The following is a 26384-nucleotide window of genomic DNA, read 5'->3' on the forward strand; positions in this document are numbered from 1 at the left end:
GGGGCAAATCTCGCTCCTTCCGGAACAGTTCACGCCCCCGGGTGCTGTACGAGGCAAACGATTGGCCGAGGTGTGGGGGGGCGGGGTTGTCTAGGCGGGTGCGCGGAGATTGGCTGGCGCAGCTTAGAGGCGAGCGGGATAGGTTATTGGGCGGGCGGAAGGTTTGAATGGTCAAGGCCTATGGCTGTTGATCTTGCTCTGAGGCTGTAACTTCGACAGTCCGGTGAGAGAAGCGGAGAAGGCAAACTCCAGCCTATCTGGTCGAGAGGCATAGCTGTCGTCTGGTTAAATCGCCTCTTTTCCCCAGATTTCCTTGAATTCTGCTAGAGTCTTCGCTTGTGTGTGATTCCCTGCCTACTTCTCTTCCTCCTGAAGGCAAGTCTCAGACTCAAACCTGAGGTAAGCCCAGAGCTGTGTCCTCCTTGGAATCACGGGCCTCGCAAACAGAGGTTAGGGGGACAAAACAGGCATTATCGCGAGTTAGGAGACCCGAGTTCCTTCCTGTCAGGAGTCACGAGCTATGTGGCTCCTAACAAGTCCAGGTCCTCTTTTCATTCCATCTTTAAGGTCCTGAGGTTGCCTTTCGGTCAGTTCAGGTTCCGCTGGAAAGGCCAAGCCGCTTCGGCAAGTGCTATTTAATCTTCAAGCCAAGATGTGGTTCACCGTTTAGGAATGCCCCCTCCTTAATATTGATCCGCTTGGTCGCTGCTGGAAAGGGTGGAGGAGGTTCTGACAGCTAGACCATTTGTGATGTACCTGTGTAGATGACGTTCTCCCTCTCTTAGCTACGTTTTATTTTTTCTTAGTGAGAACTCGGAGACCATGTCTGCAGAATTCTTTTCATCTACAAGAGAGGAGGGAAGGCCTGACTCAGGACCTAGTTTTAGGTCCAATCAGAGGAAGATATTAAACCTGCTCCTGGAGAGAGATACTTCCTTTTCCATCAGTTCAGATATCCCTAGAACCCCAGTGGAGAAGAAACTTTTTGGTGATTCTGCAAACCTAAGCATTTTGTCTGGGTAAATCCACTTTTTCTTTTCACACCTTATCTCCTTTGCTCTTCTAAACAGTTTTTGGGTTTTTAAAAATTATCCTGGCTCAGAGATCAGGGTTTAAGTCTTAGCTCTGCCCTTGACTAGCCATGTGACCGTTTTGAGTCTCAGGCTTCTTTGCTGTGACATAATATCTTACTAGGATCTTGTGAGAATCAAATGATGTGATGTCTGGGAAAAGTCTTTGAAAACTTTATTGCATTATATGAGTTTCCACTTATTAGTACTACTGTTAACGTTACTGTTACTGTACTTCAAATTCTGGTCATGCTATGCCCTCATGCGTCAGCTAATCAACAAAGTTGGAGAATCACAGATCAGAGAAGTACTGGAGACTCCAGGGAGAAATCAAATCTGTGTTGTTATGTTGCTCAGGGCAAAAGATGTGTAGTCAAGACCCACCTCAGCCAATTTTTAAAAATTCCCTTGTCTCAATATGTTGGTGAGGAGAAAATGAGGTGCAGATTATTAGAGTAGAGAAAAGGTGGGAGATTTTTCTCAGCCTAATCTGAAATACTTCCAAAAAACAATTAGCTTTATTTGGACACTGCTCAGATTATGTGATAGTCATTGAGGGGTGTTTCAAATGAAGAGGATAATGTGATCTTTGCCTTTTAAGGATATTACAACCTAATGGGAATCTTGATGTATTATTATGTCTCAACAGAGAAACCCCAAAACGTTGCCTTAATCTTTCGAATCTTAGCAGCGGGGAGATGTCTGCCACTCAGTTTACCACTTCTTCAGACCTTGATGAAACTGGTAGGGAAAAGGGAGGTAAAAGCCTCAAGGGAAGGAATAACTGTTAGGGGTGAGGACAGAGTAGTAGGATAGAGATGGACGGTGGTAAAAGTAAATAGAGAACTTTGAAGATGGAATTCTTTGAGTACCTAGAGGATTTTTGAGGAGAATGACTCAGCCAATGGGAAGAGAATTGACCCCAATAGGAGTCACTTTTCATTGAGAAAGTTAGACAAGAAGGAATATTTTGTTGACTGATTGTGGGAATGAAAGTGGTAGTTAAAGATGAAAAGTTTATGCCCTAGTCTAATCTCAGCAGAGGCAAAGAAACCAACATAAAGAAATACTTTGTCAACTAATTCTTATGTGTTTTTATAGGGTGTGTACCCCAAAGGAATGTGTTTTACTAATCAACCATTTTAGTATTTGTTCTGATTTCACATTTCCTGAGTGATAAGCTTTCCTTTCTACTCATGGAAGAAATCTCTGTAGTTTAGCATAATGCACTGCTAATCAGAATTTTTTCTTTCCGCGACACATGTAAATTCTTAAGTTTCCATGAACTTGTACCTTATACCATGGTACCTTGTACCATGAAACTGGTACCTATCAAGAGCCTTTGTGTTCACAAGGCCAGCTTTTGAAATTAATATGACTCACTGGTAATGAAGAAAATGAGAAGGAAAGACAAAATGCATGGACAGGAATAACTCTTCACATCTGATTGCAGGTCACTTGGATTCTACAGGACCTGAGGAAATACAGTTAGCTGGGATGTAAGTTCTTTTGCGAAATGAACCCCATGCTAAAGCCTTTTCAACACTGGCCTGGGGATTTTATCCTATGCAGACTCTGTAGAGTAGAGAATGTTTCACTTTAGATGTAAGTGGGCTTGGGGGCCTAGATTCTTCCCTTGAAATGTTTTTAAGTTTCCAAGATCTAAATTGTGTTGTGGGGCTTCCCTGGTGGCGCAGTGGTTGAGAATCTGCCTGCCGATGCAGGGGACACGGGTTCGAGTCCTGGTCTGGGAAGTTCCCACATGCCGCGGAGCAACTAGCCCCGTGAGCCACAATTACTGAGCCTGCGCGTCTGGAGCGTGTGCTCCGCAAGAGAGGCCGCGATAGTGAGAGGCCCGCGCACTGCGATGAAGAGTGGCCCCCTCTTGCCACAACTAGAGAAAGCCCTCGCACAGAAACGAGGAGCCAACACAGCCATAAATAAATAAATAAACAAATAAATAAATAAATAAAATTTGAAAAAAAAAAAGAAAAAAGGCAAAATTCCTTAAAAAAAAAAAAGCTCACTTTAAATTGTGTTGTGAAAATGAAGGCTATTCATTTTAACCATCACATACAATCAGTATTGTCTTTAGAATGGAGGAGAATGGTATACTGCACTTAGATGGAGTATATATATCTTAGTGGTTGAAAGTGTAGAGTGCAGGCTCTGGAATCAGAGTGTCTGGATTCCAGTGGCTTACTACTACTTCACCAGCTGACTCTGACAAGTTTCTTAATTTCAAGGGACCTCAGTTTCTTTATTTGTAATAAAGAAATAATAATAATGGAGATAATAATAGCACTTTACATAAATGGCTGCTGTGAGGATTAAATGAAAATGTGTACCTAATGCATACCATACATTTTATAATGTTTATTATTATTACTGTTGAAGATTCTTTGTTGGAGATCTTTTTAAAAAAATTAATCTATTAATTAATTAACTTTTGGCTGCACTGGGTCTTCGTTGCTGTGCGCAGGCTTTCTCTAGTTGCGGCGAGCGGGGGCTACTCTTCGTTGTGGTGCATGAGCTTCTCATTGCGGTGGCTTCTCTTGTTGTGGAGCACAGGCTCTGGGCACATGGACTTCAGTAGCTGTGGCATGCAGGCTCAGTAGTTGTGGCTCGTGGGCTCTAGAGTGCAGGTTCAGTAGTTGTGGCGCACAGGCTTTGTTGTTCCGCAGCATGTGGGATCTTCCCGGACCGGGGATCGAACCCGTGTACCCTGAATTGGCAGGTGGATTCTTAACCACTGAACCACCAGGGAAGTCCCGTGTTGGAGATCTTAAAATGTTCAATCAGAGTACTCAGGACTGAAAAGTAATTTTAATTCAACTTCTTAAATTTATCATAAATTTTCCATTTGACTGTTTTAATCTTTTTATAGTATTATTCTTCGATATTCAGATGAATTAGGTGCCACTTTCATGCACTAGGGAAGGCTTTCCATGAGTATTTTTAATCAATACATGTGAAAATTTTACTTTATATTGCCTGTATTTTCTTTGAATTGTTTATATGTCCTAACCCAGGTAAACTAGATAAAATCTGGAAAGGGAGGATAGAAATTCATAAAAAAAATAAATATTATCTCTCAATAGTCAATGCTGAAAAATTAGTAAATTGTAAATTGTGTCTGCATAAGATGTAGGACAAACTCATCATCTTTGATGCATATCTATGTATATGGTTATGCCAGTGAAATGAGGTCCTTATCCCCAGGATGTCACTCAATGTCTTGATATTTACCACAGAGAACACCCTACATATTGTTATTGGAAAAGACATATCAACTAGGTACAGGTCTCCTAGAATGGAAGAAAGGAAAAGTGGGATGTCCCAAGCCACTGAAGAATAACCAAATCCTATTTGGGGTTTAACTGACTGGCAGTTTTTTTTATCTACAGGAATTATCACCAACACCTTGTAAAATGCAGCCCAGTGAGTAACTCATCTTTCTTGGGTCTGAGTTTGTTTGTCAGGTGGGAAGCAGAGGGCTTCCAGCTTACCTGTGGCTTGAGGATGCTGGATGTTCTCAGAAAACAATCTCTTGTAGGCACAGCTGCTTTGTAGCACTCCGAATGCTTTGGACCATGGCCACAGGAAGAAAGATGCAATATGTAGCTCATCTACAAATAAAGAGAATGTGAGTGTTTTAATGGAAACCTAGATCCATTAGCAGTTTTCTTCCTTTGAGTGGAACAACTAACTCATCAGTATCATTATGAGACCTAGAGCTGTTTGTGCCTCAGTATGCTAGACAAGCAAATTGCATCACTATGGAAAAAAAATTCTTTATGGTTTGTTTTGTTTTTACCCTTTAAGGTTTGATCCTAGCTCCAAGTCTTCCACAGCAGTTCATCATTATTACTCATGTTCAGTTGATTGCAGTGTAAGGAATTTAGGACTTTTTTTCTTTTTTAAACAGATAGGGATAACTTACATAACTTGTTCACATATTCTTTGCATGGTTTCATATACAAGTCTAGGTTTCTTAATTTCTTCTTATTTCCCCCTTAGCCCAGCTTCTTAGCCCCTATTCTGAGGAAGTCATTGTCCTTTTTCCTCTGAGTCTCAGACCATCCTTCAGTTCCAAGTTGAAACTGGCCTCTCCACAGCTACCTAATCGCTAAGATAATTCTCTAACTAATCCCTTCAACTAATCCCATTTTCTAGCCATCTTTTTTCTTTTCCCTGCCTGCCATCCTTTCCGTCAGGTCAGTATCTATAAAAGATAGCTGCTGTTCTTCTTTGCTCACATTGCCTAAATTATGCCCATGTTTTTGGCTGTTCTAATCAGCTTTTTCTTGAATTACAGTCCTTCTAATCTCCCTTTATAATCACTTTTTAAAAATCTCATCATTCCTTCCCCTGTCAGGCTCCCTTTTTCCTCCCTTCATTTGGCTTGTGATCATAAAATTAGTACGCTCCAGAGCAGATCTACACACCATAACAAATCCAAACCATAATTTGTATTTTCAGGGTACGTGGTCAACCTTGGTTACATATACTGTGTTTTGTAAGGATTATTCATGGCTTCATCAGATGAAATGTTTTTGGCAGGGTCTGCTGACACTTCTCTTCCTCCAGCCAATGTAGTTTTTCTTATGCAGGAAAACAGCACTTCAAAGCCCTTGGAGTGGTGGGTACCCAGGAACCTGAGGTCTCCTCTTTTTCTGCTGGTGAGTCACTGGACATCTTCCTCAAGAGTCAACTGAGGTATTGTGGGGTAGAGGATGATAGATCTGGATTTATGTCCCTTTGAATTTTTCAAAGCTGACTTGGGTGAGAAAAGAGGTTGGAGAAGTAACCTTTGAGCAGGGAAAGGGAGGAGATATCCTCTGATCTTTTTATTCATTTAAATTTAAGGAGAAGAAAAAATTCTTAGGCCTTTTAAAAAATTTCCCCTTTATTCTTTAAGTGTTTCCGCCCCCCCTTCCCTGGTTTTAAAAGTACTATGTGCCCATTGTGAAAATGGTATAAAAATAAACTACAATGAGATATCATCTCACACCGGTCAGAATGGCCATCATCAAAATATCTACAAACAATAAATGCTGGAGAGGGTGTGGAGAAAAGGGAACACTCTTTCACAGATAGTGGGAATGTAAATTGATACAGCCACTATGGAGAACAGTATGGAAGTTCCTTAGAAAACTACAAATAGAACTACCATACAACCCAGCAATCCCACTGCTGGGCATATACCCTGAGAAAACTATAATTCAAAAAGAGTCATGTACCACAATGTTCATTGCAGCTCTATTTACAATAGCCAGGACATGGAAGCAACCTAAGTGTCCATCAGCAGATGAATGGATAAAGAAGATGTGGCACATATATACAATGGAATATTACTCAGCCATAAAAAGAAACGAAATTGAGTTATTTGTAGTGACGTGGATGGACCTAGAGTCTGTCATACAGAGTGAAGTAAGTCAGAAGGAGAAAAACCAATACTGTACGCTAACACATATATATGGAATCTAAGAAAAAAAAAAACGTCATGAAGTACCTAGGGGTAAGATGGGAATAAGGACACAGACCTACTAGAGAATGGACTTGAGGATACGGGGAGGAGGAAGGGTAAGCTGGGACAAAGTGAGAGAGTGACATGGACATATATACACTACCAAATGTAAAATAGATAGCTAGTGGGAAGCAGCGGCATAGCACAGGGAGATCAGCTCGGTGCTTTATGACCACCTAGAGGGGTGGGATAAGGAGGGTGGGAGGGAGGGAGACGCAAGAGGGAAGAGATATGGGAACATATGTATATGTATAACTGATTCACTTTGTTATAAAGCAGAAACTAACACACCATTGTAAAGCAATTATACTCCAATAAAGATGTTAAAAATAAATAAATAAATAAAGGAAAATATAAAAAAGAAAATAGCTACCTCATAGAGAAAAACCACTATTAACATTTTACCTCATTTCTTTCAATCTTTTAACCATGTGTACAGTTTTACAAAGTTGAGGTCATATCATATATATAACTTCATATCCTGTTATTTTAAGTTAATATTACAACTCTTAGTAAACATTACTTTTTAAGGGATGCTTTTATTCTAACACCTACGTACAATACTTCCCGATTGTTGGACACTTAGGAGTATCCACATTTTGCTTTTACAAATAATGCTATCATGTAAGTTCTTGAGCACAAATTTTTGCCTATGTTAAAAAATTTTTTATTTCGGATTAGCACCAAGACAACATAATTACTGGATTAAAGGGTTTAAATATTTTTTAAGATTTTTGATACATATTGCCAAATTCCTTTCCAAAAAAAGTTCTAAGAATTTATGTTTTCAGGAGCAATCCATGGCTCATTTGGATAATTTGTTATCACTTTAAAAAAATTGCTAATTAGATGGGTAAAATGTTTTATTTTATGTTAAAAATAATTAGTAATGATTTCATGTGACTATTAGCCATGTATATTTTCTCCAGTGAATGATTGTGTCCTTTGTCCATTTTGCTACTGGAGTCTTAAGTTACCCAGGCACTCACTTGTTGTGATTTTTTCTTCTTTTTTAAATTGAAGTACAGTTGATTTACAAGGTTGTGTTAGTTTCAGGTGTACAGCATCACTTGTTTTTAATAGACTATGGACTTAAGATACTCCAGAGATTTGGATTCTAATCTCAACACTTTGGGAAAGCCATTTTAACATATCCCATGCTAAGTAGATGAAGCTGATCATGTTTCAGATTTTTGATTCCTTGGAATAGGGGAAGACGTGGAGCATGGTAAATTACTACATAATCTTCTGTATATGTGTGTGTGATTTTTCTTAATGTAGTAAAATATATATAACATTTACCATCTAAACCATATTTTTGTGTACAACCCAGTGGCATTAAGTATGTTCACAATGTTGTACAACTATCAGCACTATCCATTTCAGAATTTTTTCATCCTTCAAAACAGAAGCTGTCTACCCATTAAATAATAACTACGCTTTTCTCCCTCTGGTAACCTCTAGTCTCTTTTCTGTCTTTGTGAATTTGACTACTCTAGGTACTTCATGTAAGTAGAATCATATAATATTTTCCCTTTTGTTTCTGGCTTGTCTCACTTAGCATAATGTCTTCAAGGTTCATCCGTATTGTAGCATGCATCAGAATTTCATTCCTTTTTATGGCTGGATAATATTCTATCATATGAATACACTGCATTTTGTTTATCCATTAATCTGTTGATGGAATTTGAGTTGTTTACACCTTTTGGCTATTGTGAATAATGCTGCTGTGAACATTCGCATAAAAATATCTTCAAACCCCTGCTTTCATTCTTTGGGGTATATACCAAGAAATGGAATTACTGGTCATATACGGTAATTCTATGTTTGATTTTTTTGGGGAACCACCATACCGTTATCCATAGCGACTGCACCATTTGACATTTCCCACAGCAATGTACAAGGGTTCCAATTTCTCCATATCCTTGCCAACACTTGTTATTTTCTGGGGTTTTTTGTTTGTTTGTTTGTTTAATAGTAGCTATCCTAATGGGTACAAAGTAGTATCTCATTGTGGTTTTGATTTGCATTTCCCTAATGACTAGTTATGTTGTGTATCTTTTCATGTGCTGATTGGTCATTTGTATACCTGTGGAGAAATGTCTATTCAAGTCCTGTTTCCTTCTGTTGTTATTGTTGCTATTGTTGTTATTGTTGTTATTGTTGTTGAGTTGTGGGAGTTCTTTATATATTCTGAATTTAATCCCTTATCAGATATGTGATTTGCAAATATTTTATCCTATGGGTTGCCTTTTCACTTTTTTGATAGTATTCTTCGATGCACAAAAGTTTTTAATTTGATGAAATCCAGTTTATCTATTTTTTCTTTTGTTGCTTGTGGTTTTGTGTAATATCCAAGAAATCATTGCCAAATCCAAGGTTGTAAAGCTTTCCTCCTATTTTCTTCTAAGAGTTTTATAGTTTTAGCTCTTACATTTAGGTCTTTGATTCATTTTGAGTTAATATCTGTATATGGTGTAAGGTAAGGGTCCTGGATAGTTTTTAATATTGTCAATATAATTCATAGGACAATGGAAACTTGGTGGAAAGTGAAATGAAACATCTGGACAGTCCTATTACTACAGTTTCAAAATTAGATAAAAATCCAGAGCTAGGAGAAAACCAGACAGAGGAGATTTCAGATGAATTGATGGAGTTTTCTCTGGAAGATCAAGAAGAGGCCAAGGTAAAGTACTCTCTGATGGTGTTTTTGCATTTTTCAAATTCCTTCATTCTTTTTAATTAATTAAGTTTTTGGCTGCGTTGGGTCTTAGTTGCAGCACGCGGAATCTTTCATTGTGGCGGGTGGGTTTCTTTCTAGTTATGGCACGCGGGCTTCTCTCTAGTTGTGGTGCACAGGTTCCAGACCATGTGGGCTCTGTAGTTGCGGTGCATGGGCTTAATTGCCCTGCGGCGTGTGGGATCTTAGTTCTCCAACCAGGGATCAAACCTGCGTCCCCTGCATTGGAAGGTGGATTCTTAACCACTGGACCACCAGGGAAGTCCTAAATTCTTTCATTCTTGAATAAATAATATTGTGTATCTAATATGTTGCAGCCACTGTACTATGTGGTAGGTCTGCAGAGATCAAGAAGACATGGTCTTTATACTCTAAGGGCTACCTGACTGATAGGGTATCAGGTCATCATGGGACTCTTATTACTGCTGGGTGAGAAGGTTCGTTAGCAGTTTGAGTAGATCACCATCAATGTAATCTTGTGTAAGTGATGCCTCCAGAATAATAGTAATAGATGGGATATACTTAGCATGATTTTTTAAGTATTTTACAATATATATTTTTGTCTTTTATCCTCCCCATATCATTGAGAGGAATATCTGAAGCCTGTAGCTTATTGGCGATGTACTGAAATATCAAAGATAGTTTCTGAGGCAGTTAGATTTTCTGAATCAACTCCATTTCTTTGAAACAAATATGTGTAGGGGTGTTTTTTGTTTTTTGTTTTGGCTTGCCTTGTGGCTTGGGGGATCTTCCCCAACCAGGGATTGAACCTGCACCCCCTGCATTGGAAACATGGAGTCTTAACCACTGGACTGCCAGGGAAGTCCAGGGGGTGTGTTTTTTAAACTTATTCATTTTACAAGGTAATATGATATAGCTGAGTTAGAACCCTTGGATTCTGGTCCTCATTCTCTTATGTAGTGTTATGACCATGAACAAGACGCTTAACCACTCTAAGGCTCAGTTTCTCAAATATAAAATGGAGAGCATAATGATAATAAACACTTCCACAAGAGAATCATTGTTAATATGATAAAGTATTAAAAGCAGTTTGTAATAATATACCTACTTTATTATTTTTAATAAAAACTATTATAAGCTGTTAACAATATTCAATAAGTATTTATTAGGAAGCTGGTATGCACCAGGTGCTGTGCTAGAACTAAGAACAGAGTCATGATTAAGATGGACAAGATTCCTAATTTTCATGTAGTTCCTATTTGTATTTTTTCTAGTCAAGAAGATAGATAATGCAAATAAGTCAATAAACAAGATAATGATTGTCAAAAGTGCTGTGAATGGCAGAGTGATAGGAAAAAGGGACCTAGGAGTTTGGGATGGTACTACTTTTAACTTCAATCTGAGTAACTGGAGAAATGGTGACACTGTAATGAATTTGAAAAGAAACGTGAATTCAAAGGGAATAAGATGTGTTCAGTTTTGGACATTTCAGTTAGAGACAGTAACAGGAAGCTTAAAAGGAAATACTGAATGAGGAATTGGAACCATCAGGGCTGGAAATGTACGTTTCAGAACCATCTGCATAGAGGAGAAAATGAAGGCTAGTGACTCCAAGTTTAAAAGCAGAGAGAAAGTTTGTGAAGAAGGAGTAATAGCCACTAAAGAGTCTAATAATGAGGTAGATACATAACAGGAATGACATCATTCAAGGATCAGAAAGGAGAGATCTAGGGCACAGAGGTGTCAATTTTATTTTCATCACCCCACACAGAAATTCTTTGTAGAGTTGTATAGTTTTAACTCTTAAATTTGGGTCTTGTTCCATTTTGAATTAAGTTTTGCTTATGGTGTAAGGTAAGGGTCCAATTTCATTCTCTTGCATGTGAGTATCCAGTTTTTCCGGCCCTATTTGTTGAAAAGCCTGTCTTTTCCTCATTGAAAGGTCTTGGCACCATTGTCAAAAATCATTTGACTGTGTATGTGAGGGTTTATTTCTGGACTCCCTATTCTATTCCGTTGGTCTAGGTGTATCTTTACAGAACCATAGTTCCAATTACTGTAGCTTTGTAATAAGTCATTTTATATATTTTCTTATTTCACAAAGTATATTTGAATATATTCTCCTTGAAAGAAAATTAGGGTTAATTAGCCTTGGGTATTATGTTTTTCTGACCACCATTTCCAATCCTGATTGAAGGATGACTTTGAGATTATTTGGGGTTAGAGGGAAAAGTCAAGAGCATGGGAGTCAATAGAGCATATTGGTCTAAAAAGTATGGACTCTAGAGCCAGACTGCCTGGGTTCATAGCTTGACTCTGCCACTTTTACCTGTATGGGTGAGTCATATGATCTTGCTATGCCTCAGTTTCTTTTAAATTAATTAATTAATTTGTTTGTTTGTTTGTGGCTGCATTGGGTCTTCGTGCCTGTATGCAAGCTTTCTCTAGTTGTGGCGAGCAGGGACTACTCTTTGTTGCATGCTCGGGCTTCTCATTGGGTGGCTTCTCTTGCTGCAGAGCATGGACTCTAGGTGTTCTTCCTATGTTTTCCTCTAAGAGTTTTATAGTGTCCAGTCTTACATTTAGGTCTCTAATCCATTTTGAGTTTATTTTTGTGTATGGTGTTAGGGAGTGTTCTAATTTCATTCTTTTACATGTAGCTGTCCAGTTTTCCCAGCACCACTTATTGAAGAGACTGTCTTTTCTCCACTGTATATTCTTTCCTCCTTTATCAAAGATAAGGTGACCATATGTGTGTGGGTTTATCTCTGGGCTTTCTGTCCTGTTCCATTGATCTATATTTCTGTTTTTGTGCCAGTATCATACTGTCTTGGTTACTTTGTAGTGTAGTCTGAAGTCAGGGAGCCTGATTCCTCCAGCTCTGTTTTTCTTTCTCAAGATTGTTTTAGCTATTTGGGGTCTTTTGTGTTTCCATACAAATTGTGAAATTTTTTGTTCTAGTTCTGTGAAAAATGCCACTGGTAGTTTGATAGGGATTGCATTGAATCTGTAGCTTGCTTTGGGTAGTAGAGTCATTTTCACAATGTTGATTCTTCCAATCCAAGAACATGGTATATCTCTCCATCTATTTGTATCATCTTTAATTTCTCTCATCAGTGTCTTATAATTTTCTGCATACAGGTCTTTTGTCTCCTTAGGTAGGTTTATTCCTAGATATTTTATTCTTTTTGTTGCAATGGTAAATGGGAGTGTTTTCTTAATTTCACTTTCAGATTTTTCATCATTAGTGTATAGGAATGCCAGAGATTTCTGTGCATTAATTTTGTATCCTGCTACTTTACCAAGTTCATTGATTAGCTCTAGTAGTTTTCTGGTAGCATCTTTAGGATTCTCTATGTATAGTATCATGTCCTCTGCAAACAGTGACAGCTTTACTTCTTCTTTTCCGATTTGGATTCTTTTTATTTCTTTTTCTTCTCTGATTGCTGTGGCTAAAACTTCCAGAACTATGTTGAGTAATAGTGGTGAGAGTGGGCAACCTTGTCTTCTTCCTGATCTTAGTGGAAATGCTTTCAGTTTTTCACCATTGAGGATGATGTTGGTTGTGTGTTTGTCATATAAGGCCTTTATTATGTTGAGGAAATTTCCCTCAATGCCTACTTTCTGGAGGGTTTTTATCATAAATGGGTGTTGAATTTTGTCGAAAGCTTTCTCTGCATCTGTTGAGATGATCATATGTTTTTTCTCCTTCAATTTGGCAGCAGGATTCTTAACCACTGGGCCACCAGGGAAGTCCCTGAGCTTTTCTTTGTGAGAAGTTTTGTTTTGTCGTCGTTGTTTTTAATTATTGTATTTTATTTTTTGGCTGCGCCGCATGGCATGCGAGACCTTAGTTCCCTGACCAGGGATTGAACCCATGCCACCTGCACTGGAGACGTGGAGTCTTAACTACTGGACCTCCAGGGAAGTCCCTGTGAGAAATTTTAAAATTACTAATTTAATCTCTTTATTTTTTGCAGGTCTAGTCAGATTTTCTGTTTTTTTTTTTCTTGACAATAGTTTTTGCCTTTTTAGGAATTTTCCTGTTTAATCTAAGTTTTCTCATTCATTAGAATATAATTGTTCATAGTATACCATTATGATTTTTAAAAATTAATTAATTAATTAATTAATTTTGGCTGAGCCAGGTCTTAGTTGAGGCATGTGGGATCTTTCAGTTGTGGCATGCGGGCTCTTAGTTGCGGCATGCATGTAGGATCTAGTTCCCCAACCAGGGATCAAACCTGGGTGCCCTGCATTGGGAGCACAGAGTCCTACCTACTGGACCACCAGGGAAGTCCCCATTATGATGTTTTTAAAACTCTATATGATTGGTTGTAATGTCCTCTCTTTCATTTGTGATTTTAGTAATTTGAGTCTTTTCTCTTTTTTTCCTGGTCAGTCTAGCTAAAGGTTTATCAATTTTGTTGATTTTTTCAAAGAAACAACTTTTGGTTCTGTTGTTTTTCTCTATTGTTTTTCTATTTTCTACTTCACTGAGTTTTGCTCTAATCTGTCTTATTTCCTTCCTTCTGCTTGCTTTGGATTTAGTTTCTTCTTTAGTGGAGGTTAGGTCATTGACTTGAATTCTTCCTTCTTTTTTATTATAGATATTTACAGCTATAAATTTCATCTAAGCACTGGTTTAGTTGCATTTTTACCTAAGTTTTTGTATGTTATATCTTCATTCTCATTCATCTCAAAGTATTTTCTGATTTCCCTTGTGATCTTTTTTGACCCACTGGTTATTTAGGAGTGTGTTAATTTCTACATTTTTGTGAGTTTTCCAGATTTTTTTCTATTATAAATTTCTAACTATTCCATTGTGATCAGAGAACATACTTTGTATCACTTCAATCCTTTAAAATTTATTGAGGCTTGTTTTATGTCCCAGTATATAGTCTATCCTGGAGAATGTTCCATGTGTATTTGAGAAGAATGTATATTCTACTGTTTGCTGGGTACAGTATTCTATAGATGTCTGTTAGATCTATTTGGTTTATAGTATTGCTTCAGTTTTTGAGCTTTCTAAAAATGGAACCGTACTAAATGCGGCCATCACTTGCCTTGCTATTCTCACCACGGCATTTGTTGTTCCTTCAGCCTGAAACACTCTTCCCCTGGGCAAACATGATTTTCTCCCTCATTTCGGTCTCTTATCTCCACATATGTCACCTTAACAGAAAGGCCTTTCCCGACAAACTTCTAACCCCAATATTTTTCCTGTCTTTTATCCTTCTTTATTTTTTACTTACAGCACTTTTCACTACATGAAAGTACAGAGTATATTTATTTGTTTGTCTCTTCCACTCTCTGATTCACTGCTGTGTCACCTGGTATGTACGTAAAAATTGTCAAACAGGTATGTGAATGTGGAAGTCTGGAAGTAAGAGCAGAAGTCTTGAGAGAAAAATTTGAGAGTCATCAGCATAGAGGGAAAGTTTAAATTCATGGGTAGAAAAAAGTCACCTGTGGCAAGAGTGAGGAGATTGAAAAAGGGCCCGGTCCTAGCCCTGAATCCAACATCTGTTAGAGGTTTTGTAGGTGAGGAAGCTTGACAAAGAAGACTGAGAAGGAGCAACAGAGAGGTAGAAGCATCACAGTTCTTTTAGTAAACAGTTGTCTATACTAGGACTAAACTAAGAAACTAGGCTGTGCCATTGAAGCTAAATAAGGGATTAGCCAAGTCAGTGGAAGGCACTGTGAAATTCAGGATGATACATGGCTAAAGAAGTGACCATCTGATGTGACAACAAGAAGACTGTTGATAACCTTGACAAGAGCAGTAGAGCGGTACAGACAGAAGCCAAGACTATGTGTGCTGAAGAGCATATAAGCCATGAGGAAATGATGATGCCTCCTCAGTTTACAAAGTAATAGTTACCTAATTTAACATTTTAATAAAATCTGCAAGTAGAATTGAACTTTTCTCCTTTCTGGCCTTTGCAATGCTTTAAAACTCCCAGATTTGGAAAGTGTTCATTGATTCCTTAAACAATGAAAGTCATTAGTTGGTAGATCTAAGACAGCTGGTCCTGGGATCTCCCCTCACTAGCTTCTGGTAACTGGGAAACTTCTAACTGGCTAGACAAATCTAAAGTATCATCATCATCATTCCTCTATGACCTACCACTTATACTCCTTGCAATAAGTTGCCATTTGTTTTTATATAAATGTATTGGAAAGTATCTGTCAAAACAGTAGTGGCTGTTTCTGTTTGTTAAAGTAGTTTTTTGCTATCATTTATTTCTGGCTTCTTGTCCTTGGACAATATGAAACCCAAGGAGATGTTTATCACCTTCGTTATCACCATCATAATAGCTACCAAAAACCTAAAGCTTCAGTGCAACAGAATAGATATTCGGGAAACAGACTCATGCATATATGGTCAATTGATAATAAACCAAGACTCAAAAGCAATTAAATGGAGAAAGCATAGTCTTTTCAACAAGTTGTGCTGGAGCAATTGAAAATCCATCTGAAAAACAGAAACTTCAATCTATACTTCACACCATATATAGAAATTAGCACAAAATGGATCATGGGCCTAAATATAAAACCTAAAACTGTAAAACAACTGAAGGAAAAAAACAGGAGGAAAATGTTTGTGACCTTGTGTTAGGCAAAGATTTCTTAGATGTAATACTAATACATGGATACATTTCACTTAGTAGATAATTAATTCAAACTCTTTAAAATGAGCCCTTAACTTAATAATTACAGTGTGTTCTAGAGAGGCTCTTTTGGTTAAAAGAAACAAAGATTGCACTAAGGCCAGCAAATTTGAAATTCTGATCTGGCTTCCTCCTGCATTCTTCTCAGGGCAAAACTGAAGTTATATGAAGGGAAGTCTGTCATGGAGGCTGGGTAGCCTACTCCTCAGTTCTTCACCACATTTCCTCTACCACCATACCTTTGGTTCATCCATCCATTCATTGGCATCATGGCCTTTGACTATATCTCTTGGCTTCTTCCTTTTAATAAAGCTTTGGCTTCTGCTGCTGCCTAATTATTTTGATATTTTCCAAGTTAAACTATCAGAGAGGGAACCTGATTGGCCCAGGTTATGTTTACATATTCTTGACCACTAAATAGGAGTGTTCAGTCAGCAATATGGTCCAGTCACCAGTGGCTTGGAGTAGGGTTGTGGAGACATAGGGAGATGACTGGCAGGGGTCCAAAGGAAAAGGTAGGTATAGAATGTTGGTATATCAAATGTGAACTGTACCTTCAACTGGTACCATGAACAATGGAGTTTTCCTTAGGACCATGGGTGTGACAAACACTGTAGTGTAGATATAGTTATTGTAAAGTAAAATACTGATGTTCATGTTTTCTTCTCCTAGAAACCATTTATTATCAATATGTGTTCTAATTTTGGCTCTCTTATCTCTTATTTAGGAGGTCTAGCACCCTCCTAAATCAATCCATGGCAATTAGTGAGGTGAGTGTATAAAGAAGGAAACAGAGGATAAGAATCTTGAATTAGTTGAAACTTGCCATCAGAGGTCTTTTAATATATCCCCCTGCCTCTGGGTATATAACACACATATCATGCCTTCCAAAGAGACAATTAGTCCATCCTCCTGTATTAAGTCTATTCCTGGGCCAGCAACTCCCAAACTAGTTCTTCATGGTATTTAATCTACTTTTTTCCTGATGGGCTTCATAGTATCAATCCTGTAATGGTCATCCTGATATTAGATTCTAGTGTTTTCTTTTTCCTTGCATGCTGCTTATTTTGCTATATTTCTTCCCCATTCATCCCCTTTAAGAAGGCTGAATGACATTTTTTTCTCTCTCACTCCACAGATTGAAAATATTAAAAAAAAAAAATTTTTTTCCCAGAAAGTTCCAAAAAGTAAGCTTGAATTTGCCCACACAGGAAACTATTTACATAACATTTACATTGTATTAGGTATTATAGGTATTAGGTATAGGTATAGGTATTAGCTGTATTATAATCTAGAGATGATTTAAAATATACAGGAAGGACTTCCCTGGCAGTTCAGTGGTTAAGACTCCACACTTCCACTGCAGGGGGCATGGGTTCGATCCCTGGTCAGGGAACTAAGATCCCACATGCCGTGCAGCATGGCCAAAAAATAAATAAATAAAATACAGTATACAGGAGGATGTTCATAGATTATATACAGATACTACATGGTTTTAAGTAAGGGACTTGAGCGCCCCTAGATTTTGGTATCTGTAGTAGTCCTGGAACCAGTCTCTCACAGATACCAAGGGACAACTATATACTCTTGCTTCTTAGTACTTTTTCACCCAGGCTAACTTTTTTGGCTTGTCATCTTCAGTTTTGTCGGGGTTCTTAAATCTTGATTGTCAGGATCTTAGACTTCCTTGGTGGCACAGTGGTTAAGAATCCGCCTGCAGGGCTTCCCTGGTGGCACAGTGGTTGAGTCCGCCTGCCAATGCACGGGACACGGGTTTGTGCCCCGGTCCGGGAAGATCCCACATGCCGTGGAGCGGCTCGGCCTGTGAGTCATGGCCGCTGAGCCTGCGCGTCCAGAGCCTGTGCTCTGCAACGGGAGAGGCCACAACAGTGAGAGGCCTGCATATCGCAAAAAAAAAAAAAAAAAAAAAAAGAATCCGCCTGCCAATGGAAGGGACATGGGTTCGATCCCTGGTCCGGGAAGATCCCACATGCTGCAGAGCAACTAAGCCCGTGTGCCACAGTTACTGATCCTGTGCTCTAAAGCACACGAGCTACAACTACTGAGCCCTCGTGCCACAACTACTGAAGCCCGCGCGCCCCAACTACTGAGTTTGCATGCCACAGTTACATGCCACTGAAGCCTGCGTACTGAGCCCATGTGCTGCAACTACTGAAGCCCGTGTGCCTAGAGCCTGTGCTCTGCAGCAAGAGAAGCCCCTGCAATGAGAAGCCTGCACACTGCAACGAAGAGTAGCACACACCGCAATTAGAGAAAGCCCGCGTGCAGCAAGAAGACCCAACACAGCTGGAAAAGAAAAATTGTTTTTTGATTGTCAGGGTCTTAGGATCCCATAGAGAAACTATCATATGACTGGAGGAACTAAGCTTGCATTTGCTTTCTTCTACAAGAATTGTTATATATAAGATGGTCAGGTCGAGAATTTGGCTGGATTTAAAACATCTAGGAGAGATGGAACATCATGCAGTCTGAGGAGAAAGATGTTAATGAGGAGGGGAAGACAGGTTGCTTACCTGGGGCATTGTTTCTCAAACTTGAGTGTTCCTAGGAATCACCTGGGCATCTTGTTAGAGTGCAGATTTTAACTTAGCAGGTCTGGGCTGAAGCCTAACATCTGGGATTCTGCATTTCTAACAAGCTCCCAGGAGATGTTCACAATGCTGGCCTGCAGACACACTTTAAGGAGGAAGAACCTTGGGGTTTCATATTTCCAAACAGGCATCTGTGAACAGGAGCTGCCTGTATCGCTCCTCTTCGTTGCCAGACAGTTTGAACAGTCCAGGACTGAAGCAGATGGTAAAATTCAAGGACAACACAATACCAGATAAAGTAAAAAAGAAATATTGTTCTAGCCACAAAGAGCTCAGGAAGGTAAGAAACTTTTTAAGAAGACAGCCTCTTTAATCTTCTATCTCGTTTTCTCCACTTTTCTGGCATGGGGATTGCTTTAGTACATCTTTTGGTCTTCTTCATTACTTTTACTTTTATCTCTTCTTTCCATCTTCCTGTTTTCTCTTCTACATCTGCATCCATATATAAAATATTTAATAATAAATATATTATAGTATAATTTTGGAAATGATGTCATTGTATTGTCTTCCCAACCCTCTTTTTTAAGATCTGAGAAAGTACAAGGGAACTTTGATTGGTAAGGACATTTATTGTTGTTTTATATGCATTCTGAGAGAAATAGCATCCTAGAGCACACTTGTTTGGTGGGAAGCAAATTCTGAAAAACTTAGCCCTCATTCCCTATCCCTCCTTTAAAAAAAATCTCAATACATTTGGCTATTTTATAAAATCAGTGTATGACGTTACAGAAAAATGGAAAATGCAGGTAAGCAAAAAGAAGCCGTTGCGAAATGCCCATAATCCCACAGACCAGAGATAATTACTGTTAATACTAGATGTATAGTCTTTCAGACATTTTTTAATGCAAATGTTTTTTCTTTTATTAAAGTGGCATTATAAAGTACATGTTTTCTAACCTATTTAATGATATCATGTCATATTTTCATGTCACTGAAATTTACAATATACTTTTTATTCCTTAATAGTAATCTGTAGTGTGTGGATATGATTTGTTTAATCAAGATCCTGTTATTGATCATTTATTAGAAATTTTTCTCTGTTGTAAACATCCTTACAGCCAAATCTTTGTACATATCTTTATTTTCTTAGTAAAACAAGTGGAATTATTAGATCAAAGAGTATGCATATTTTTAATGTCTCCCTCTACTCCTTCCATCCCATGGTTTTTAAACCTTTAATATGAGGACTGGGGGTGGGGGGAATCTTGTTGTCTTCAGGGTTTAGGTATAAAGAAAATGGTCTCCCTCTGTGACATTAATATGACTCAGATGCTGGAGGAAGATTCTAACCAGGGGCCTCTGATTGGTGATTTCTCCAAGGTGAGTTTGGTTACACCAATCCTATATTTCATCCTGTATTTTGGATCTGAATCTTCTCTGCTTGCAGAGGACACTAGGTTTAATTAATTATGCATCTTCACCAAGTACTCACTGATAACCTGAAATTGCTGTAGTGGTAGATCTAGGCCCTAAACCTTTCATGAGAAAGGATTCCTTATTCGTTCTGGGAATATCCAGAGCAGTGGGGAAGATAAGAAGAGGCTTTCTTTTTTTTTTTAGCTGTACTGTGCAGCATTCAGGATCTTAGTTTCCCAACCAGGGGTCGAACCTGTCCCCCCTGCAGTGGAAGCGCGGAGTCTTAACCACTGGACTGCCAGGGAAGTCCCAAGTATGAGGCTTTCTACTTTTTTTTTTTTTAATATATTTGAAAATTATGTAAATCATACTTGGTCACTACAGAAAAGATGGAAAATGAAATCTACCCCAAATCTTGTCATAGTATTGTTGCTTTTATTTAATATTTTCTTGGTGTATATTCCTGCAGACTTTTTTCTATGTATTTTCACAAACACACATTCATGTACACAAATGCATTTTTTGTTTTTCTATGTTTGTTTTGTGATCTGCTGAGGTTTTTATTCCCTCTCATTTGATGTATCAGGAACATCTTTTCATGTCAGTAAACAGTTCTGCTTCATCATTTCATCACTTTTAATAGCAGCACAGTACTTCTTTCTTTCTTTTTTGGCTGCCCATAATTTCTTGATAAATCCTTTCTTGTAGGATATTTACTTCTACAATTTTTCCTTATGCACTATACCAAGGTGGACATATTTGTAGCTAAATCTAAAACTTTGTACCTATCCGTAATTATTTCCTTAGGATCAGTTCTTAGAAATGAAATTGCTGCATATGCATGTTATAGAGAGCATTGATTTCTGAAGGCATCTGAGGTTTTAAATGTCATTTGGAAAGGACAATATATGGGTCATGATCTCAAATTTGGGTATAGAGAACTTGCTATTATTTCAGCTCTTGGGTATTTCTAGGTATGTGCACTGCCGACCGTGTCAGGGAGACACCAAGATCTGAAGTACGTCAACCCAGAAACAGTAAGCAGATTTCTGGAGATGGTAACTGGTTACATAAGCTACCATCTGGTCTGTTCTGTCCCTAAAATCCCCACTTCCATTTGTATTTATTTCTGTGTTCACTCATATAGGCTCTTTATTCAACTGAAGCTGTGTTAAAGGACTCTCTTTTATATGCACCTTTGTTTTTAATTAAACAAATGATATATAATTGTTATGAAAGAAAGGAAGGAAGGAGGACGGGGAAAGGAAAAAAGTAAAAATCACCCAGTTAGGCTGAACTTACATCCTGGTTTACATGTTGCAATCCCGTTTATGCCTATTAGTGTAGGGTAATTATTAATAGTATTCTCTTTCACTCTCAAAAGTGTCCCAGTTTGTGCAGTAATTATTTGGTCACTCTACCCATAACCTCACCACCAGAAATAAGCACTAATAATACTTTCCTTATGGCCTTACACATTTCATTCTGGCATAAGTTTTATAAAAATAGGATCATAATAAACATGTAATTTTGCAATTAGCTTAGTAAGACATTGTAAACATCTTTCTATAGCAATAAAAAGATATCTATATTATCCTTTTAATGGCTATGTAATATTCTGTTATACTGATAATGTCTAATTTATTTAACTAAACCCCTTTTATTGAGTATTTAAGCTATTCATAGTATTTTGATAATATGAAACAATGGTGAGATGAATATTATTGTGCCCTATCTTTATGTACTTTTCTGTTTACTTAAGATGTTAGAAAAGAAATTGTTGAAAGTGTAATTGCATTTATTTTTATAAGTATTTACAAAGTCCCCTCCAGAAAGTTTGAACCAATTGACATAACTACACGAGCTTAAGTTTCCTCTTCTGGATATCACCCCTTTCCTTCCATATCCCTTTTGGGAAACTTGCTTTCTAATTTTACAGCGGAGGGTGGGGAATCATTTCTCATTTCTTCTTGTAAAATCAGGAGCTCTAGCTGCTACCTGTGCCCTTACAGAAGTCCTTGGGTATCTTCTCAGAGGCTGACTGCAGCCATGCCTGCCTCCAAATAAGTAGCCTGAGTGTGGTTTTCCCTGATGTCCTGATAATACCAGCTATTTTGGTTCTCCAAAAAGGCCATTTCCTATTTTATCCTCTCATGTGGGGTGGGGCTGCATCACTGCCGTATTTCAACCATAGGGGGACTTTGGAGGCTGGGCGTACAGTGGAATGCTGTGCAAATCAGGAACTGTGTGACTGGCTCTTCTCTCCCTCAGAAGAAGCAGGATATTCAATCATAGTTTCTGTGCAGGTGGCTGCCTTGCTTTTGGGGAAGTTCCGGGGTCTGATAGAGATATTTTATATCATCGATTGCCGCTATCCATATGAGTACCTGGGAGGACACATCCAGGTAAGGTTACATTGAGGACTTAGTAGGGAAGGGGCTGGGGATAGCTCTTTATTGAGAAGTCTGGACAAAGGGTCCTGTGAACTCTAGAACCAGGGCAGATATTATATATTTGGAGCACATCAAGGCTCAGTCCTCATTCCTGTTCTAATTCTGTGTACTTTGAGCAATTTACTTTCCCTTTCCCTCTTAGACCAATCTCCCGTCTTTCTATAGGAGCCAAGAGCTCCTACCTGGAAGTAAAAACATTCATCCAAGGACTGAGAAGCACTTTGCAAACACTTAATGCTTACAGACATTCCTCACAATGATCCCTACACTTCAGGCAGCTCCATTCTATAAACATTTATTGAGCACCTACTACATACCAAGCTCCATGCCAGGCCCTGGGGGTAGATACAGGTAGATTGCCTCTCTGAAAGTACTTATAGTCTAGCCTTCCTGAACCAAATATTTCAAGATGGTATTCCAGTTATTTCTAAGTGTTGGCCCTGTTCACAGATCCTTAAGGAAATACTTAATAAAATTCTTTTACAGGGAGCTTTAAACTTGTACAGTCAAGAAGAACTGTATAACTTCTTTCTGAAGAAACCCATTGTCCCTTTGGATACTCAGAAAAGAATAATCATTGTGTTCCACTGTGAATTCTCCTCAGAGAGGGGTCCCCGCATGTGAGTGTCTACACAGGGTAGGGTGGGTGATGGAAATGGATCTTGAGTAGGGACTTACAGCCAGAGAACCTTCCCAGATCAGTTCAGACAGAGACTGAATCAATGAATACTTTTCACTGAAGTTTGAAGAATGTTAGGGAGGTGGAGGAAAGGGGTTTCTACAATTCAAAGGTTGGAAGCAGTGAAGGAAAAAGGATTGGGAATTAGGTACCAATGGAGCAGAGGAGAAAGAATGGTGCTACTTGGACCTTGTTTTGCAAAAATAGATCTGGAGTTCCTTTTGAGGGTTAGCAAAAGTCCTCCCCTTCCCCAGTGTATAGCCCGTGGAATCCTGAACTTGCTTCTTTCCACCCCACCCATCCCTGGATTTTCTCTAAAGGTACCGCTCTCTGAGACAAGAGGACAGGGCTGTGAACCAGTATCCTGCACTGTACTACCCAGAGCTGTATATCCTCAAAGGGGGCTACAGAGACTTCTTTCCAGAATATATGGTAAAGGATGGGGCACATGGGGCAACGGGGGAGCCCAAACTCGGGGAAGCCTACTTCAGCATGCAGCTCCCAGGTCCTGCAAAGCCCTCTGAGAAGAAACTGCTGCTTCTTCTTAGCCACTACTTGCAGCATCTCTATTATACCTAGTAGGAAGACTGCATAATCAAGAGGATCCCTTACTCTGTCCCCTGCCTTTCAGGAGCTGTGCGAACCACAGAGCTACTGCCCTATGCATCACCAGGACCATAAGACTGAGCTGCTGAGGTGTCGAAACCAGAGCAAAGCATGGGAAGGGGAGCGGCAGCTGCAGGAACAGATTGCCCTGCTGGTGAAGGATGTGAGCCCATGATATCAGATCACCCACTGGCTGCTTAGGACTCACCAAAAGACACTGTAGAAACCCTAAGCAGAAAAGAGGCCATCTTCTATGCAGCTAAACCCAAGATGTTAAAAGATCTCAGCAAACCAACAGGCTGCCAAACTACTGAAATCCCAGGCCTGGGGACTGGTTAGGTGTCAGTAGAGCTCCTGGCTGGTGGGAAGTCCTGGAGCTGGCTCTATAAGCCTGGAGCCTTGGGTTGCATAGAGATTTGTGTTGCTTCAGGGAGCTGTTGGATTCCTCTTCCTAACTGCGTGAGTCTCCTCAGAGGTCAGCCACATCTCTTTCCCCGTGGGCTTCTGTCTATGCGAGAGAGAGTTGCCCATCTTCTTTCTCTATATTTTCCTTCTTTGTTTCCCTCTCTCACCTTTTTTTAAAATGGGAAAATAAACATTGAAGAATGAGAAATGCGATTGTGAGCCCAGTCTGTTCCTAGAAGATGTGTATAAGGAAGTAATCACCACATTAAACTCCTTCGGACAAAGATGTAGCCATCTCTATTCATAGCTAAGGCCTAGGTGCTTTTCTCCAGACCATGGTTCTCAAAGTTTGGGCCCTGGTCCATCAGCATCATCTGAACTTGCTTGAAATGTAAATTTTCACAGCCCACTCCAGACCTACTAAATCAGAACATCTGAGGTTAGGGCCCAGAAATCTGGGTTTTAAAAATCTCCTTTTCAGGTGATTCTGATACATGAAAGGCTTGAGAACCACAGCTCTGGAATTAAGGAAAACCTTTTAAATTTCATTCTTCAGCAATGTTCCAGGCTTTCCTTTCCTAGACCATTCCATAGTATGAGTTGCCTAAAAGTGTGCCCCAGACTCAACACTCAATGGTATCAAGGCTCAGAAAACCAAAATAATTGCCATTCTCTAAGGCCAAGGGATAGGTCTGAGTTGGGCTCAAAAGGTTCCTTATCTACAGCCTCAATGGAGTTTTGACTTTTCCCATTTTCCAAAATTTTTTTCTCCACTCCACTTCATGTCTCACAGAGACAAGTTTAGGATTTAGGATGGTTGGAAGTAGAGATCCATGCTATATGAAGATAGGAATAAAAGAAAAGTACCAAGCAAGATCAGTTAGACTTCAGAAAGATATTTTAAATTGCATTCTTCAGTATTATCCCAGGCTTTCCTTTCTTAGAGCTCTTTAAGGTGAGTAGGCTTTTGTCTGTGTAGTAAGGTACAGCCCTACTTGGCCTGGGTGGCCGTGGAATTAATTGAACATTGTCTTCTCTGGCATTAACCTAGTAGTAGTGATAGCTCAGGACTAGAAAAGGACAAAGGGCTCTGAAGCCTAGACTGACATAGAATGGAGACAAAAATGATATCTTCCCAGGTTCTGGAGCAGGGAGACTTTTTAAAAGTGAGTGGGAGGGAAGGAGGGCATTAGCCATAGGGCAGCCCAACAGTGTGCCAGAGTGACTGGATTGATTTTTGCAAGGTTTGCAAGTGCTGTTCTCCCGGAATGCTGCATGCTTGCCTCACAGCAGAGGGCACTGCTGTATTCTCTAAGCCAGCCACTGCAGCCTGCAGCCTCCACTCCTAGCTGGAGCGTGTCTGTCCAGAGGGAGGCTCCCTCTCTGACCTGCCTAAGCCCTTGAGCTCAGAGCTCAGAAGGGCCGGGGGTAAAAAGGAAAGAAAAGCTTCTGCTACATTAGGTGGAAATAGCTGAGGGAAAGGTGCTGCTTCCCTGTCCCACTCCACACACTTCCCCCCACCAAGCAGGAACTTCTAGTTGCATGAGCAGGAAACTGCTGGAAGCACCTCCACTTCCAAGTGTGATGAGGGGTCCCTGACTCACTGCCTAATCTAGTGGGTCATTTCCTGATAATTCTCCCCAAAAAGGTGGAAGCAAGTCACTACCTGGGAAGAGACTGGTGTACAAGTGTTCACATTTCAGTAATCTTAAATGGAAATTCTGAGTTGCAACACATAAAACTAGGGCTTAATCAGCTATCTACTTTGTGGAAAATTATATTTGCCTAAAAGGCAACATTTTCCCATATAGTTTCTTGTAATATCTTCCCATTGTATAGGTACCGCATCACTTAATTCATGTTATTTTCCGGAACAATAATAATAGTAGCTAACAACTTTTCAGTTGTTTACTGCATGCAAGACTTCGTGAACTCATTTTATATATAAACTCATTTTCACAACAATCCTGTGAGGCAAGTATTCACTATTATGCATGTTTTACCAATAAAGAAATTGAGGAACAGAGGGATTAAGTAACTTGTTTTTTTAAATTTATTTAATTAATTTATTTTTGGCTGCATTGGGTCTTTGTTGCTGCACGCAGGCTCTCTCTAGTTGCAGCGAGCGGGGGGCTACTCTTCGTTGCGGTGTGCAGGCTTCTCATTGCGGTGGCTTCTCTTGTTGTGGAGCATGGGCTCTGGGCATGCAGGCTTCAGTAGTTGTGGCATGCGGGCTCTAGAGCATAGGCTCAGTAGTTTGGTGCACGGGCTTAGTTGCTCCGCGGCATGTGGGATCTT

The 26384-nt window shown here is 39.3% G+C and overlaps 1 protein-coding gene across 6 annotated transcripts; it reads left to right on the forward strand.

Moving 5' to 3' along the window:
• The first annotated feature begins 160 nt into the window (after window positions 1-160).
• CDC25C (cell division cycle 25C) lies at window positions 161-24594 on the forward strand. Of its 6 annotated transcripts, XM_027096329.1 has the most exons (15): window positions 162-399; window positions 807-1019; window positions 1720-1814; window positions 2524-2569; window positions 4478-4511; window positions 4627-4716; window positions 5684-5752; window positions 9128-9286; window positions 18715-18867; window positions 19806-19907; window positions 20918-20980; window positions 22250-22348; window positions 22883-23016; window positions 23396-23507; window positions 23707-24536. In XM_027096329.1, exons 2-15 carry the CDS (start codon window positions 823-825, stop codon window positions 23854-23856), a joined length of 1503 nt encoding a protein of 500 aa, XP_026952130.1. In that variant the 5' UTR covers window positions 162-399; window positions 807-822; the 3' UTR covers window positions 23857-24536. The 6 variants fall into 6 exon arrangements, with proteins under 6 accessions (XP_026952133.1, XP_026952141.1, XP_026952135.1 ...); XM_027096332.1 differs by lacking the exon at window positions 20918-20980 and having other exon boundaries at window positions 161-399; window positions 23707-24587; XM_027096340.1 differs by lacking the exon at window positions 807-1019 and having other exon boundaries at window positions 161-399; window positions 23707-24587.
• Window positions 24595-26384: the final 1790 nt, after the last annotated feature.

The sequence above is a fragment of the Aethalodelphis obliquidens genome, unplaced genomic scaffold, assembly GCF_003676395.1.
Source record: "Aethalodelphis obliquidens isolate GAN/ISIS:26980383/991018 unplaced genomic scaffold, ASM367639v1 scaffold4, whole genome shotgun sequence".
NCBI classification, from domain to species: Eukaryota; Metazoa; Chordata; class Mammalia; order Artiodactyla; family Delphinidae; genus Aethalodelphis; species Aethalodelphis obliquidens.

Coding starts and splice junctions, on each gene's coding strand:
- CDC25C (XM_027096329.1), top strand. CDS start 823: ATGTCTGCAGAATTCTTTTCATCTACAAGAGAGGAGGGAAGGCCTGAC. Junction 9,287..18,714: donor AAGATCAAGAAGAGGCCAAG/GTAAAGTACTCT, acceptor ATTTCCAAACAG/GCATCTGTGAACAGGAGCTG. Junction 20,981..22,249: donor AGTACGTCAACCCAGAAACA/GTAAGCAGATTT, acceptor GTTTCTGTGCAG/GTGGCTGCCTTGCTTTTGGG.